Source organism: Monodelphis domestica, chromosome 2 (genome assembly GCF_027887165.1).
Source record: "Monodelphis domestica isolate mMonDom1 chromosome 2, mMonDom1.pri, whole genome shotgun sequence".
In the NCBI taxonomy this organism is placed as follows: domain Eukaryota; kingdom Metazoa; phylum Chordata; class Mammalia; order Didelphimorphia; family Didelphidae; genus Monodelphis; species Monodelphis domestica.
Genome location: NC_077228.1, coordinates 66520142 through 66536469, shown reverse-complemented (window position 1 = coordinate 66536469; position 16328 = coordinate 66520142). Strand labels below are relative to the sequence as shown.

At 34.5% G+C, this 16328-nt stretch overlaps 1 protein-coding gene across 2 annotated transcripts in view; it reads left to right on the top strand.

The window, feature by feature from the left end:
• VAMP4 (vesicle associated membrane protein 4) overlaps positions 1–16328 on the top strand; it is a 53032-nt gene that overhangs the window by 28122 nt on the left and 8582 nt on the right. For both annotated transcript variants that reach the window (XM_007480774.3, XM_001364868.4), the window contains exons 5-6: positions 12972–13072; positions 14153–14232. In XM_007480774.3, coding sequence (XP_007480836.1) covers positions 12972–13072; positions 14153–14232 — 181 coding nt within the window. The remainder of the gene's footprint in view (positions 1–12971; positions 13073–14152; positions 14233–16328) is intronic.

Sequence of the window (16328 nt, the reverse complement as noted above, 5' to 3'; positions counted from 1 at the left end):
CCCCAATAACCAAATCTCACAAGTGGAGTCCAATCAAATGGGCCAGGATCTTCAGATGATAACTGTCCAAACAGGTCCAGTGGAGAAGTGTGTCCTCAATCTTCTGTTCAAGCTGCCAGCAGCCAGTTCAAAAGATTCTTCTCTTCAGCTGGTATCACCAAAGCCAGAAATCTCTTTTTCAAAACCTCCAACTTCAGGTCCTTCAGGAGAGAAATGCCAAGACCTCAGAATCTTTGCCCAGATCCTGGATGTTAGGCTCCCATGTGACTCTCAGTCACATGCTCCTGCCAATCACTCTAACGTTTGCATTACACAGTCTTTTGCAAAATGTGGGTTCCCTATCACATTCCCCTCTTTTGCACGAAACAAATGGCCCATTTGATTGGACTCCACTTGTGAGATTTGGTTATTGGGGAAACTTATTGTTTAGCTTAGTATAAGATAGGATAAGATAGATTTATAGAAATTAGAATTTAAGATTACTTGTAATCATTCTCCTAACCCTTTTCCCTTCCTCCCTTTCCCAACAATAAATCTAATCGTGTTGGAAATACGATTTTTGTATTTGTGCACAATCTAAAGTACTTACCAATTACCTAAACTAAGAAATCTACTCAAAATAACAAACAACCTACACTCAATTATCTTACTTTAACTAATACTAATCTATTCTAGGGAATTTTAACAAGGAAAAAGGAAAAGGAATTAAATAATCAACAAGTACAAATGTCAAACAGAAGCAAAAGCAAAACAGCAAATAACATCAAAAAAAAGATGAGCATAACTTCCATGCAAACATCAAATTCAAAATATTCTTATCAGCTAATACAGAAAATTGTACTACTATTGCAGTACATTAACATTAAACTTAGAGAAAAAAATTTTGAAAATTACAATAAACACAACATTGCATAAGTTTTACACTGAAAATCAAACCAGACATTAAACTCACTTATGCAAATACATGTAACAATATTATTTTGAATTCTATTGTAACTATGGAAGCTAACATGTCATCAGGCATGTTTAGTACTATATTAATTTTATTATGTGAATATGTAATGTGTATTCATTATTTTGTATTTGTAGCTTTCCCTAATTATTGTCATTATATATTTAAAATGGACTGTATGAAGCCTGTAATGGACATGAAGTTATGTGATGTAATGGCCTATGTTCCCCTTCCCTTACTATTATCTGTGAGTGTATTGGGTACAAGTCTCGTGCCTCTTTGTGCCTTTGTGGAAATCGCCTAAAAAATTATGGTTGTGCACATGAAACAACAAATGGATATACTGGAGCAATTTATAAATAACATCAATATGAACCTGGGATGTGGAAATGATAACAACAATATAAACAATAAAGGAAAAAGACAGGTTGGAGCAGGAAGAAGCAGCAGGAATAGTGAATTTATGTCCCCTAAGAGATAATGCCAGTGGTTACACAGAATGAGGTACATAAGGTTATAACTCACAAAAGATTTTCCCTGGAGGACCTTGAATCCATCAAAAGGAGAACCTCAAATTTTAGTGATGAGCCAAATAAAATGATTAAGGAGATGCATAGGGCAATTGAATTATATGATTCTGATTTTAATGATTTTGCCCTTTTAATGAAAGAGGTCCTAACTAAGAGAAAGAGGAATAAGTATAGTAGAGACAATATCAGATCCTCTGTTACAATATTGGCCAGAGAACTTGAAGCTGAATACTACAGATGATGGGGTTTATGATATGCTAATTGAAGCGAGAGATACAATCCTAGATGTTATGGGGAGATATACAAAAAGGCCCAATGCTTGGTCAAAGTTTGAGGCCACAAAGCAAAAGGTTTCTGAAGCTCCTGTGGTTTTCCTGGAAAGGATAACCGAGGCAGCTGAAACTATTAGGGATGGATGCACTTGAAGAAGGCATCATTGCCCACATCAAACGGGTCTTTCTGAAGAATGAAGTTCCAAGGGTCAGACAATTTTTTAAGTCAAATTACCCAGATTGGGAAGAACTTGATCTGGAGGAATTGAAGAGAAAGGCTACTTATTTGACAAATGATCCAGATGAAAAAGCTGATGATAGGGATTCCACTGTTGAGGATTTGAAAAGAAAATTAAGGGAAACTGAAATGAAAGCTAAGGAAAGTGAAATTAAGGAAGTAAAGGCTGTGGCTGCTTTGAGATCACTGCAGCCAAAGTATAATAATAACAACTATAAGCCTAGTGAGGGGAGATCATGTCCTAGGCTCGATTTCCTCTGTGATTGGGTCAGACATCTGTACCAAGACTGCAGATTCAGAAAACAAGTCAGAAGACAACTAAATAGCAATAATGGTTTTAATAGACAATACAATAATTGGCATAATAATTATAATAACAACAGATGGAATAATAATAAAACAGATGTGCTAATCAATGCCAAAATGCCTGTTGCCAGGGACAACAAGTCCCAGATTTCAATACTATGCAATCATGGGTAAATTCTGGAGCCATCCCAAAATATAGCCAAGTAGTAAAAGGTGATCAGAACAAGGGTGCAAGTGCTTTATGAAGGTTTTCAATAGGGAAATATGAAAATGAATCAAGAAATAAGTGTGGTATAAATGAAAATGTGTTGAGGATAAATTACATTGGGAGTAATGAAAATAAAATGCATGGTGATATAAATGAATTATTTGAATCAAAGGAGGATATAATTAGTGTAAATAATTGTACAGAGAAAGAACATTGCAATATAAATTTAATAGAAAATACTAATGAATGTAGAATAAGGAAAATTAATGAAGAATATAAAGTAAATAATAATAATGAAATTATAAATGAGAACAATGATACTAAGATGGAGAATTTAAGGACCAATGAGAGTAATATAAAAGTTGATGATACAAAATCCTGGGAAAGTCATGTAATTCAAGCAGATGTAGACTTGGGTGGACAGGAAATGACTGAACTGTGTACTGATGTTACTGTGCTTGCACCAATTCATGAAATCTTCCAACCTCCAAATAGCACTGAACCCTATGTTTCTGTAACTATAGAGGATCAGATATATGATCTTTTGGTGGATGCTGGAGCCAGTAAATCAGTTTTGCAAAGTCTTCCTAAAGATTGTAAAGCTGATGGTACTATGGAAGTGATTGGAGCTACTGGAAAACCAGAGAGAGTAGCAAAATTACAACCTAAAATGATAACTCTAGGCCCTTTATCTGTGGAACATGCATTTCTTTGTATGCCTGAATGTCCAATGAACCTTCTCAGGAGGGACTTGCTTTGTAAATTACAAGCAATGATTCAATGTACTGAGCCCGGGGATAGATATATCATTACAACTCTCAGAAGAATCTCTAAAAGCTTTTCCATTGCTGTTCTTAGATTCAGTCATTGCAGAGAATGAGTTGGATTCCATCTATCCTATTCCTGAGGATATACCAGAAGACTTACGGTCAAAGTCTTCCACAGATGTAGGCCTATTGAAATCAGATACTCCAGTAATAGTGAGAACCAAGGAAGTTCCTTGTGTTCCTCAATACCCTTTGAGTAAAGAAGCTATAGAAGGGATAAGACCTATCATTGAGTCCCTAATTCAACAAGGGGTCATAATACCATGTTTCTCAGAATATAATATGCCCATACTTCCAATAAAAAAGCAAAAGCTTGATCAAGAAGGCAGAATTATCTATAGATTCATACAGGATTTGAGAGCTGTAAATGATCATGTAATAAAGACTCATCCTATAGTACCAAGCCCAGCTGTTATAATTTCATCCATTCCAAGTCAAGCAAGATATTTCACTGTGGTAGATTTATGTTCAGTATTTTTCTCAATACCAATTCACGAGGATTCTCAAAAGATCTTTGCTTTCACATGGGAGAGTACTTAGTGGATGTGGACTAGTCTTCCACAGGGATTCTGCGATAGCCCGAGTCAATTCTCTCAAATTTTGAACAGAGACCTTAAACCAATAACATTTAAGGAAAGTAAAATAGTACATTTTGTAGATGATATCCACCTAGCATCTCCATCTGCTAAAGTGTGTTTAAGAGATAGCAAGATTCTGAATTATATAAACAGGGACAGAAAATCTCAAAGGCAAAGCTTCAGTGGGTTTTGCCTCATTGAATATCTTGGTTTTGTTCCAGAGGGTTCCAGAAGTATCACTCAGAAAAGAATAGCTGATGTCCAGAAACTGAGTGCACCTAAGACCAAGAAGAAACTCAGCTGTTCTTGGAACAACTGGTTTCTATAGACACTGGATACCTGGGTTTAGTGAAATTACTAAATGTTTAACAGATCCAACCAGGAATACAGAACCAGAACCTCTGAAACTCAAACCTGAACATCTGCAAGCCTTTAAGGAAGCTTTAGGAAGCAATTTTATCTATACCAGCTCTTGGAATCCCAGATTATACTAAACCTTTTCAATTATTTGTGAATGAGATAAAAGGAATTGCATCTGGTGTACTGACACAGACGTTAGGACACATTTATCATCCAATTGGATAATATAGTTGTCAGCTAGATCCAGTTGCTGCAGGTACAGTTCCTTGTTTAAGGGGTGTGGCTGCTGAAACTGTTAGTTCAGAAGTCATCAGACTTAGTTTTGGGATGTCCATTGACGGTATTTTGTTCACATCAAATAGAAGCACTAATGAGGAGATTTTGTACTCAAGCAAATTCAGACAAATGAATATCTAAGTATGAGATTATACTTCTAGGTAGTGAAAACATTGAGTTGAAAAGGTGTAGTGTATTAAGTCTGGCTACACTTCTTCCTGGTTTGCCAAAGAATGGTGAACCATTACATGAATGTGTAGAAGTAGTAGATCTAGTGGATATGCTGAGGATGGATTTAAAAGACCCTCCGATTGTAAGTCCAAATTTGGTTTTATTCACAGGTGGTTCTTTATATTTGTGTAATGGAATTCGATATATGGGTGCTGCAATTGTCACAGAATTTGAGATGCTGTGGTATGGATCATTACCTAGTAACCTTAGTGCTCAAGATGCAGGGTTGATCATATTAAAGCAAGCATGTCATCTGACTGATGGTAAAAGTGCAAATGTGTATACAGACTCCCGTTATGCTTTTTCAGTGTGTCATGCTACAGGAAAGATCTGGAAACAATGAGGTTTTATTACTACATCAGGAAAACCAATTGCTTATACAGAAATAATAACTGATTTATTGGATGCTATCCAGAAGCTGAAATAGCTAGCAGTAATCCATTGTAGAAGCCATACTTATGGCAGACATTCAGTTGTTAAAGGAAATCATATAGCTGATATAACTGTGAAATTTGCAGCCAGAAATGCAGCAGTGTATGTCATGAACTTATCAACTATAGAATCTGATGATCTAGAAAAAACTTATTTATACTCAGAAATGCAAAAATGGAAAGAGAACTTTGGAGCAAGAAAAGAACATGGTATATGGTTAACAGATACTGGAAATCTGCTGTTACCAAAAGACCTGTATACCTGTTTGTGTCAAGCCATTCACACAAAAGGTCATTTTGGTACTCAAGCTGTAATTGACACTGTAAAGAGACAATGAGTATCTCCTGGAATAAGTACTGTAACAAATAAGATCTGTTCAAGCTGTTCTGTTTGCCAAAAATTCAGTCAAGGGGCATTCAAACAGAAAGGTTTAGGTGGTAGACCTTTAGCATATTGTCCATTTGAGAGTCTGAATATTGATTACATCAGCATGCCAAAATCTGGAAGATACAAGTTTTGCTTGGTAATTGTTGACAGATTAACCAAATGGCCTGAAGATTTTCCATCAAATACAAATACAGCTAGCTTTGTGGTGAAAGTGTTGATTAAGAAAATTATACCCAGATTTGGAGTACCACTAACAATAGACTCTGATAAAGGATCACATTTCACTCATGACATCCTGAAAAGAGTCTATGAGAATCTAGGAATAACATCAAAATATCATGTTCCTTATCATCCACAAAGTTCAGAGTAAGAGGAGCCCATAAATAAGGAAATAAAGAATATGGTGGGGAAGATCTGTGCTGAAACTCATCTCAAAATGGTCAAAGATACTTCCCATAGCTTTGTTTTACCTATGTATGAGACCAAGAGCAGATTTACATATATCATCCTATGAAATGCTCTTTGGACATACTCTACTACAAGCAGAAACTTGTAAGACAGTCTATACATCTCTTTTAGGAGGACATTGTCTACCTGCTTCTTACTTAAGTGCTTTACAACAAAGACTAAAAGAATTACATGATATAGGAGTATTAATTCAAACTGGTGCTTTGGATTATTCTCTTCATAATTGTGAACCAGGAGATATGATATATGTGAAAAAATTTTGCTAAAACATCAGCAACACAATAAAGTTGGTTAGGTCCTTACACTATTGTATTGGTTTCTCCATCTTCAGTAAAAGTTTTGGGTAGAGATTCCTGGTATCATTGTTCACATATAAAATTAGCACATGGTATTAATAATGAAAATATACAAATCATTGAAGAAGAAGAAAATGAAGAGATTATAGAAAGTTAGAATCATCAGTCAAATTGAGTCTGGAGTAAAAAAGATCAGTAAGAAGACCATTCCTGTGGAAGAGGATAGAAGAGGACAATGCAGATGAAGAGGAGAATTCTGGAATTAATGGCCATTGTTAAAAGACTGAAAATTTATAAATTTAAAGACTTTGTGAATTTTGCAATGAAGAGGATTTCAGGATAAATGAACTAATGAATTGATAATTTGGGGTAATGTATTATAGTACAAAATAACAGCATTTATTCACATACAAACACAAATATATTTACTATTATGGAATTGCAGAAGAATAACTATTCAAGAAGGAGAAGAGAAAGAAAGATCTGAAGTAGAGGTAAGTATGTTGCATGCAACAGTAATATAAAACTAACATAACAGTAAAACTGACATTAAAATAGCAAAACAACATGACATAGCAAATGTAACAACATGACAAAACATACACAAAACAAACACGGTTAGGTTACATTGAATCACTACTTAAATGAGTGAAACAATGAATAGTTAGTGTATTAACTGTTATGATTAGCTACAGATATGTTATTTACTAACAAAATGTAATTACAAATTTAGATTTAGTTTAGGTATAGAAATCTAGTTAGAAGAATTTTGAAGATAGGGATTAGGTAAGGTAAGATAAGAAAATTAGATACTGACTTGTACTATATCATACATTTCACAACACAAACAACATATGACATCACATGTCAAACAAAGTTGTAAATAAATATGTTAATAGGATGTATAATAGGATTGTAAATTAATTGTATTATAGTGTATGTATATATGTAAAATACATATAAATAAGAATTGTATATAAGTGTATATATATGCATGTGTATAGCATACATGTATATATTATATGTATGTACTATATGTATATTTATATGTAAATTATGTACATAGCTCACTTATTCCCTATCACACTCCTCATCATTCTCTTAATCTCCTCATATTTCCCTGTACTGCTTCTTTTCCTCAGTGGCAACTTCTTGAAGAGTGGTAGTCCAGGGTCTTCTCTTTCCCCTGATTTTGTGGTGCTTGACTTTATGCCTCTGGGTTTAAATTAGGGGTAGGTCTTTTTTCAGAAGTAGTATGCCAAGTTTTCATCATCCATCCATGTTTATTAAGCACCTACTTTGTACCAAGTACTGTGCTTGCTAGGTTCTGGGAGTACTAGGATTAAAACATTTCTTGTCCTCAAATCCTTCACAGTCTGACCCTAGTCTGCCTTCAAGACATTGCTCCCCTTCTCATACCTTATAACTACTTGATATATATTTTGCCTGTGCATGTATACCTGCCAAATAATATATAACCAATATAGATTTATTTGAGTGGGAAGGGCTTTAAATACCAAGTTGAATAGTTTATGATTTATAATTACTAAGGACATTGGAAATTTTTGAGCAGGAGAGTAACCTGGAGAGAGACTGTATGTTAGGATGATAATTTTGGCAGTTCCAAGGAAATTCAGTTGATTAGGACAGTGGGACCAAGTAGTACACTTTTGCAATAAGCAAGATATTATGAGCGCCTGAACTGAGGTGGTGGTCATATGAAAGATAAGGAGCCATAATAATAAAAAAAAGCCTCAGTTTCCTCATCTAAAAAAGTGAAGATGTTGAACATCTTTCTTTTTTTAATATTCTGTAATTCTTCTGGGAGATAAAGCTATAAAAGTATAAATTAAATTGCTAGATCTTTCTTGAATATCTAATCTTATCAAGACAGTGTGATGAGTTCCATCTTTATTTTTCATTCCCTTAGAAAAAGCAGTCCTGCAACTATCTAATGTGCTTTATTTATTTATTTGGAAGCTCCAAATGTCTGTTTATTTTCTCCACTAGAAAAACAAAGCGGATGAAAATTATATTGTGTGATCTATGTAGAAGGATGTAAAGCCCACTAAGTTGATTTAAAAAATTGCTGGCATTTATATAGCACTTACTATGTACCAGGCACTGTGCTAAACTCTTTTTTACATATTTTATCTCATTTGATCCTTATAAGAACCTTGTGAAGTAGAAGCTTTTATTTCTACCATTTGACAGTAGAAGAAACTGAGGTTAAGTAATTTACCTAGAGTCACACAACTAGTAAGTATCTGAGGCTAGATTTGAACTTAGGTCTTCCAGATTCCAGTTTCAGCACTAAATCCACTCTGCTGCCTGCCTGATCTATTAGTAATCCTGAGGCAGGCCCTGCAGATGGACAATGATTTGGGTTCTCATGTGCTTTTGAGAGAGGAAATATTGGCTATTTCCTTTAACCCAGGAAGCTGTTGTGTTAGGCCTTCACAAAACCCATTAACAGAGACATGTCCCAACAGAAGAATTTCTCTCTGAGCTTTAAGTTTCTAGCTGCAGAGCAGAAGGCAGTCTGGGAGAAGGGAAGGTTGGTAGAGCAGATTCCTTTCCAACAAATTATGCTGTTCCCTTTTCTGAATATTTGAGAAAACTATAGAAAATGGGATGAAGCCTTAGAAACTAGCTGGGTAGATCTGTTCTTATCTATAGGTTGAAAAGCCTTGCTTTATGGTGGTGTTACATATTGCCCTCCAGATGAGGGAGCAGGCTTGCACAATAGGCATGCCAACCAATTTTCAAGATCTTTCTAGATCTTTGCCCCTCTGTGGGTTATGTCTACCATTGTTGGCATAAGCAATAGAGTCTTGATTATTCAGAAATTATTAAAGCCAGAAATACTTCAGTATTTGCAGTGGAAATGTGAGAGTCATTTCTTAGGTCAGTTTTATTGGATCTTGTGGTAGGCAAGAATACTCTTTTCCCACTTTGAAACTTGCCAAGTATACTCAGAAGAAAAAGAAAAAAAAATTCATTTTCTACAAATCAGTTTTCTTGGGAGAGGGTAATGACCATCATAAAGTTATATTAACTATAAAGCACAACTACTGGATTTCTCTTTGTTATTCCATGGAGCCCCTTTTAAGTCATACAAAGCATAAAATCAGAATTTTTATATAAATTATTGCATGACTTAGCAATTTTCAGCTTTTAAGGAGAGCATATTTCTTTGCTATGCCCAAGAACTGAATTTAGTTATTATATACCTGGCTTTTGAAAGTAGCATTGGGAAGGAGAACACATTTGGGATTCAGAGAGTTGCTAGACTTCCTTGGCTTGGAGTTTGTACTTTTCGGGTAAAGCCTTTAAGATCCCAGAGTCACAACTTTTGAAAGGCACTGCAGAATAGTGGATAAAGAAATGGCCTCAGAACAGAAAACTTTTAGGCTATACATGTGACCCCTTTTCCTATTGGCCGTGGGCTTCTTCTGGTTGTCTCTCTTGTGCATTTCTGGAGTAGAAGTCACCTTACTGATTTCTTGATCAGCGTTTGGTCTAGTGTGAAAATCAGTGTTTTGTTAGAATAGGCTTGTGGGAATTGGGCAGACAGGCAGCCATCTTGGTCACAAGCTTAACCAAGGAAGAGATAAAGTGAGCTTTAAGTGAATTGCTGGGTGTGAGGGGCTAGGTAGATTTATAGGAAAATTCTATCAAACTTAAAAAAAAATATTTATGTCACAAAATTTATTTTCTTTACTCTTTTGATATGACAGACACAATCCTGATACCCAAACCAGAGGCAGACAAAGCAAAGAAAGAACTCTAGCTCAGTCTCACATGACTATTGATTCAAAAATTTTAAATAAGCTCTTCACCCTCCTCTACCCAGAACTACCATATATGGTCCAGGGCTATAACAAGAACTGGCAGGGAGGAACAGGGTGGGACCACCTGGCTGGACACCCTCTGTCTACTGGCTACAGTGAAAAATTTGTCCCAGAGCAGGCCAGATCAACAGATTAGCTCCACCAGTTGAATCCAGTTTACCAGCAAAGGACTGAGAAAAGAGAAGATTGTGTTTCCAGCCAGCAGAAAAGCTCAAACACTCTGGTTAAGTAAATTAATAAAGGGACAAGTCTATATAGTACTTAGGGGAAGAAAGAAAATGTAAATAAATTGAGTAAATAAGTGAGAAAAAAACTACAATGGAAAGCTTTTTGGGGGTAAGGACCTCAGAACAGAACCAGTGTTTGAGGACAGATCCAGGAAACATCAAGCAAGGCCTCAAAAAATTGGATACAGGTTATGAAGAAACTCAAATGGGAATTTAAAAATCAGATAAGACTGGTAAAAGAAAAATGGCAAAAGGAAAGTAGTAGCCTGAAAAGCAAAATAGGCCATCTGGAAACAGAGGTATGGGCATTGAATGTCAGAATTGACCTGCTGGAAAATGATGCAAAAAAATTGGAAGAAGAGAAGAATGATTTGAAAGGAAGAATGGAGCAAAAGGAAAAGAAGAATCACAAGGCCTTGGAAGAAATTCAGTCTTTAAAAAATAGAATTGGGCAATTAGAATCTAATGACCTCATAAGACACCAAGACATAATAATAAAACAATATCAAAAGATTGAAAAAATTGAAGATAATATGAGACACCTCATTGAGAAAACAAATGATGTGGAGATTAGATCCAGGAGAGAGACAATTTAAGAATCATTGGACTTCTGGAAAATCATGACCAAAAAAAAAAATCCTAGACATCATATACTAAAATAAGCTCTTGCAAGGAGAGTACAACAGTGTAGTCAGAATATAAATCAGTGCAATCAAATTTTGAGTCTGACCAGGATGTAAGCATTCTCAGTTCTAATTAGAAAAATAATTAACAATCATTTAAATAATAACCACGTGGTTATTTCAATAGATGCAGAAAAGGCTTTTGACAAAATTTAGCAGTCATTTGTGTTGAGAGACTGTTAAAAGCATAGTAATGAAATGCTTTAATATGATAAAAAGAACATGTCTAAAATAAAGGACTACTTGCTTGTAATAAACACTAGAAACTTAGTCAGTATAAAGACTGTAAATCAGGAATGCTTTCTCCTCTCCATAGTTAGTTTGACACAGTTATATAATTCTAGAAATGCTAGCTATGTCAATAAAATGAGAATAAAATAAAAGTGATGAATATTGGCAAAGTGGAGACAAAAATTAAGCCTATTTACAGATGACACAACACTGTGCTTAGAAAACTTCAGATTCAGAAATGAAACCAGTTTAGATGTCTAAGTGTTTTACTGACCAAAAAAATCCAGAAAAAAATCATAGAAATTACATTTGAAATAATTAAAATGAAAAAAATATATGGAAGTTCAATTAATAATCCACATGGAAAAAAAGGAAAAACACACACTGGATTTGAAGCCAGAAGATCTGAGTTCAGATTCCAGCTCTGCTACTTACTGCCTTTGTGTGTCTTTGGGAAAATTACTTAATCTCATTAGGTTTCAGTTTTCTTATTTCTAAAATAAAGGAGTTGGACTAGATGACCTCTAAAAGTTTCTTCAAGGTCTGGGTCTATGATTCTACAGATACTAATGCAAAATACTTTTTATAAATGTAATAGAAAACTTAAAGAGATATTCAGTTATAATGATTAGGTCAATAGGTGATGCTGCTTACTTTAATAAACAGATTTCTTGGTCATATTTTAATTTTTGGTTTTATGGTCATACTTTAATAAACTTTAATAAACATATTTCTTGGTCAATAAACAGATGTTTGGTCATGTCCAACTCTTAATGACCCTGTGCAGAACATACTGTTGATGGGGTTTTCTTGGCAAAGATAGTAGAGGGGTTTGCCATTTCTATCTCTAGTCAGATTAGGTCTGCAAGAGTCCCTAATCATTTATTGCAACAGAAAAAATAGAAGGAAGGAATAGAGTTATTCATATTTAATTAGACTCAAAGAAAATCCTTTATCCATCTTTAGTAGATTGGTAGTTAGAATAATGGAAGATTGGGGAGTCAGAGACCTCGAGTGGAAAGAATTACCAGAGACCAAGAGGAAATATTTAGAGCAGAGGTGCCAAACTCAGCAACAAATTTCCCCAGTGTGACCTGAACCAGATTAAAGTGTAATTGGGAAACACTTCACAAAGTAAAAATACACTATAATATAGATAATATTAATTTTCAGGGTTTTTTACATCAATTTGTCAATTTCTATCAGTTTGACACCACTGTACATGCTATGGGGAGCTTAAATAGGTTGTATTCAGCATTCTTAGAGGTTATACTATCTCATCAAGATAAGTCATCAAAGTATGTAACTTAAAGTCCTAGAGCAGTGGTATCAAATGCAAATAAAAATGGATTTCTGCAGATTGCATATTGATTTAGAAAACTACAAATTACCTTTGTTTTTGTTGTATTTTATTTTTTATTTATTTGGTCTAACATTTCCCAAACACATTTTAATCTTGTTCCTATTGCCTGTGATTGACACTTGCATCCTAGAGAGTCTACCTACTAATATGGATATAGGGTTTGAGCATTTATTCTCTTTGTATCAGTTAGTGCTTAGAAAAATTCTAATTCCTAAGAGACATAATTTTTGCCCTCTACATTTTTTTAACTAGTGTACAGAATCAGGTGGATGAAGTAATTGATGTCATGCAAGAGAATATTACAAAAGTGATTGAAAGAGGAGAGAGACTGGATGAGCTACAAGACAAATCAGGTGCAAATATTTTCCTTGTACATTTGATACTACTTTTATTCTTGTTTCATTTGGTTTTGATTTAATAAACATTAGTATTAATAACTTAAAATTAAGAATTGGTTATATGATTAGGTGTACTTAATAAAACATTGGTACATTTCAGTAAAACATTTTTACTAAACCTTCAGTTTTTATTATTCCATTTAAATCTGCTAACAAGTGTTTACTTGAGCACCTCCTGAATACTGGAGACTGAAATTAAAGGAGAAGGTGAACTTTTGAGTTAGAGTTTATTTTCTTCTAGAATTCCAATATGCTTCCTATTTTTTTGGTAACTAAAGAAGTTGGAGGCTTCTGATTACTTCTTACTCATTATTTAGCAAGACAATGTCAGACTTTTCTGCTTATTGACATTCTTTGTTTTGCTAGCCCAGGTTTGGTTACCTTCATTTAGCCACAGATTTTCATCCTTGTGTGGTATTTATATCTATACTTAGTAGAAAGGTTATCCTTTATAGATTTATTTGACCAAGAAACTTGACTGTTTAACCAAAATTCACTGGCTTGACTCAGCTCATTTCTCTGGTATTCTCTAGCTTTAAAAAGTAAATAATTTCCTTATCTAAACTCTTATTCACTTAAATAATTGTCATTTATTTTAATTAATTAAATTAACTTTATTATATATTATATATAAATTAAATATTATTACAAATATTATATTCATTATATGATATTATATATAAATTTAATAAATTTAATTTAATTAATTAAAAACTTAATATTAAATACCATTTCCTCCCCAAAGTTAGTATCTGTCATGAAAGACTTGGTAGTCATTAATTTATTTAACAATCACTTATTAATCCACTACTACTTATAGAATTATGCCCTACTTCATGTAAATTAATAACATAATCAAATCATTTGAAATTTTATTTGAAACAGACATTGTAACATTTCTTTGGGATATTACATTCATGATTAAGAAGAAGTAAATTTGCAGAATTAGAAATGGATGTTTTCTTGTCCTTGTGTGGTCTGATAAGGATATCCTGCTGTGCCTTAATCATTTTCTCTGTCTCCTCTGTGTTTTAGAAAGCTTATCAGATAATGCAACAGCTTTTAGTAACAGATCTAAACAGCTTCGAAGGCAAATGTGGTGGCGTGGATGCAAAGTGAGTAAATGGGAAGGTGGCAGGTTATCCCTGTTTGGTGAAGTTGGGCAATAAAAAAACATGATAAAGACTATCAAGACAGTGGGAAGTGAAGAGGATTCAAGAACATTTTATTTTATTTTCTCTATTTGTATATTATTTTATTTTGAAATTTTTATTTAATCGATTTAGAATATTTTTCCTTGGTTACAAGTCATGTTCTTTCCTGCTCTTCCCCCACCCCCTCCTGTAGCCGATACACAATTCCACTGGGTTTTACATGTGTCCTTGATCAAGAACATTTTAAAAAGCTGATCTGCACGTTTCTTTTATAAAACATAACTCACAATAACTTTTCAATAGATTATTCCCTCCAGATAGATTTATCCCATTTAAAAAGCTTTTGCCCTCATAGATTTTTTCATTCCTTCTTTCTAAAGACTATTCACAACTCCCTTTTTATGGTGAAGTATTTTATTAAAGTATTTTGAAGTATTATTGAAGTATTTTATTAAAAATTTAATATTGAATATCAGTATAATGAATTGAGTTGTTCAGTTTTCAGTCATGCCTGCCTCTTTGTGACCTCTTTTGGAGTTCTCTTGGCAAAAATATTGGAATGGTTTTCCATGTCCTTCTCCAGCTCATTTTTCAGAAGAGGAAATGGAGGCAAACAGGGTTAAGTAACTTGTTCAGGGTTATATAGCTGGTGTCTGAAGCCAAATTTGAACTCAGACAGAGTAGTCTTCCTGACTCCAGGCCAGGCACTCTCTTCACTGCACCATCTAACTACCACCTGAAATTGGGACAGCTATGTAGCTCAGTGGATAGGTAGCCAGGCCTGGAGGTGGAAGGTCCTGGGTTCAAATTTGGCCCCAGTCACTTACTAGCTGTGTGACCTGGGCAAGTCACTTAGTTCTACTTGCCTAGCCCTCATTGCTCTTCTGTCTCAGACCCTACACAAGTTCAATTCTAAGGAGAGGTAAGGGTTTTTTAAAAATTGAACTGATAGTGGTAATAGATACCACTCTTAGTGGAATTATGGTAATAGGGAAGTGTTAGAGCCTTAACACCAGGAAATAAGTTAGGGGAAGACTGGATCTTGAACACTTCCCTTTACCCAACTTCCTGTTCCCTTTTCAATGGTCTTGCAGTGTTCTTCTCAGAAAAGATTTCCCCTGATAACTACTTCCCACAATCAAATCTTTAACTAAGAGATATTTTATTCTTTTAGGTAGAGAAGGTAGGGAAAGGGTAGAGGTGAGAGGAAAATGGATCTCCCTGTAATTTTAAGTTATCCCTGTTGATTGAAGAGTTCAAGATGTTTCTAATCCAGGAAATAACATTATCTTTCCCTAAGGGGAGATGGTGACAGCAAAGGCTAACAGGTTTCCACTGAGTTAATCCCAAAATTCTTCTCGGCACTCAGTCATATAGATAATCAATGATCAAAGAGAGAGAGATTTTCTTCCACCTTCTCTTTCCACCAGTGAGAGAAGGAAGTGAGGTTCAAAATAGCTCCAGCTGCTTAACTGCTCCTGTCAAGATTCCATGGAACTGTGACTCCATCTCAGTTGATTGGCAGTTCCCAAAGTTCTAAGCCTCTTTCTTTTTTCTGCTGATCCATCTTGTATTTCCATTTCCTCACTTACAATATATAAAGTATCATAACAGTTTTCAGTCATTCCCTGTAATTCCTCATTAGGGAATTTTTTTTGTCTATTCATACTTTCCCCCTAATTGGTGCCTTTTCTTTTAATATCACATTTATTTCTGAATATTTCTATTTCACCTCTCAGGAAAAAAGATGAAAAAGAAAAAAAAAACAGATCAGCAAAGTCAACCATAACATTGATCTTGTTTGCAATATTCCACACCTCTAGTCCTTCACCTAAAATTGCAGAATTCCTCTAAAGTATAAGAAGAAATGATATTGTTATTTTAGAGGAACAAACAGAAGAGGGATGAAAAATAATAGGCAATGTCGAAGTCAGTTATTTGGCAAATTCATTTTTAACAAAAATCTAAGTACCCAACATTATTTTAGCCAGTTCTATTGGTCTCACAAAAAAAATTTACAGGGAAAAGTATATTTACAGAGACATTCCTGCAGAAAT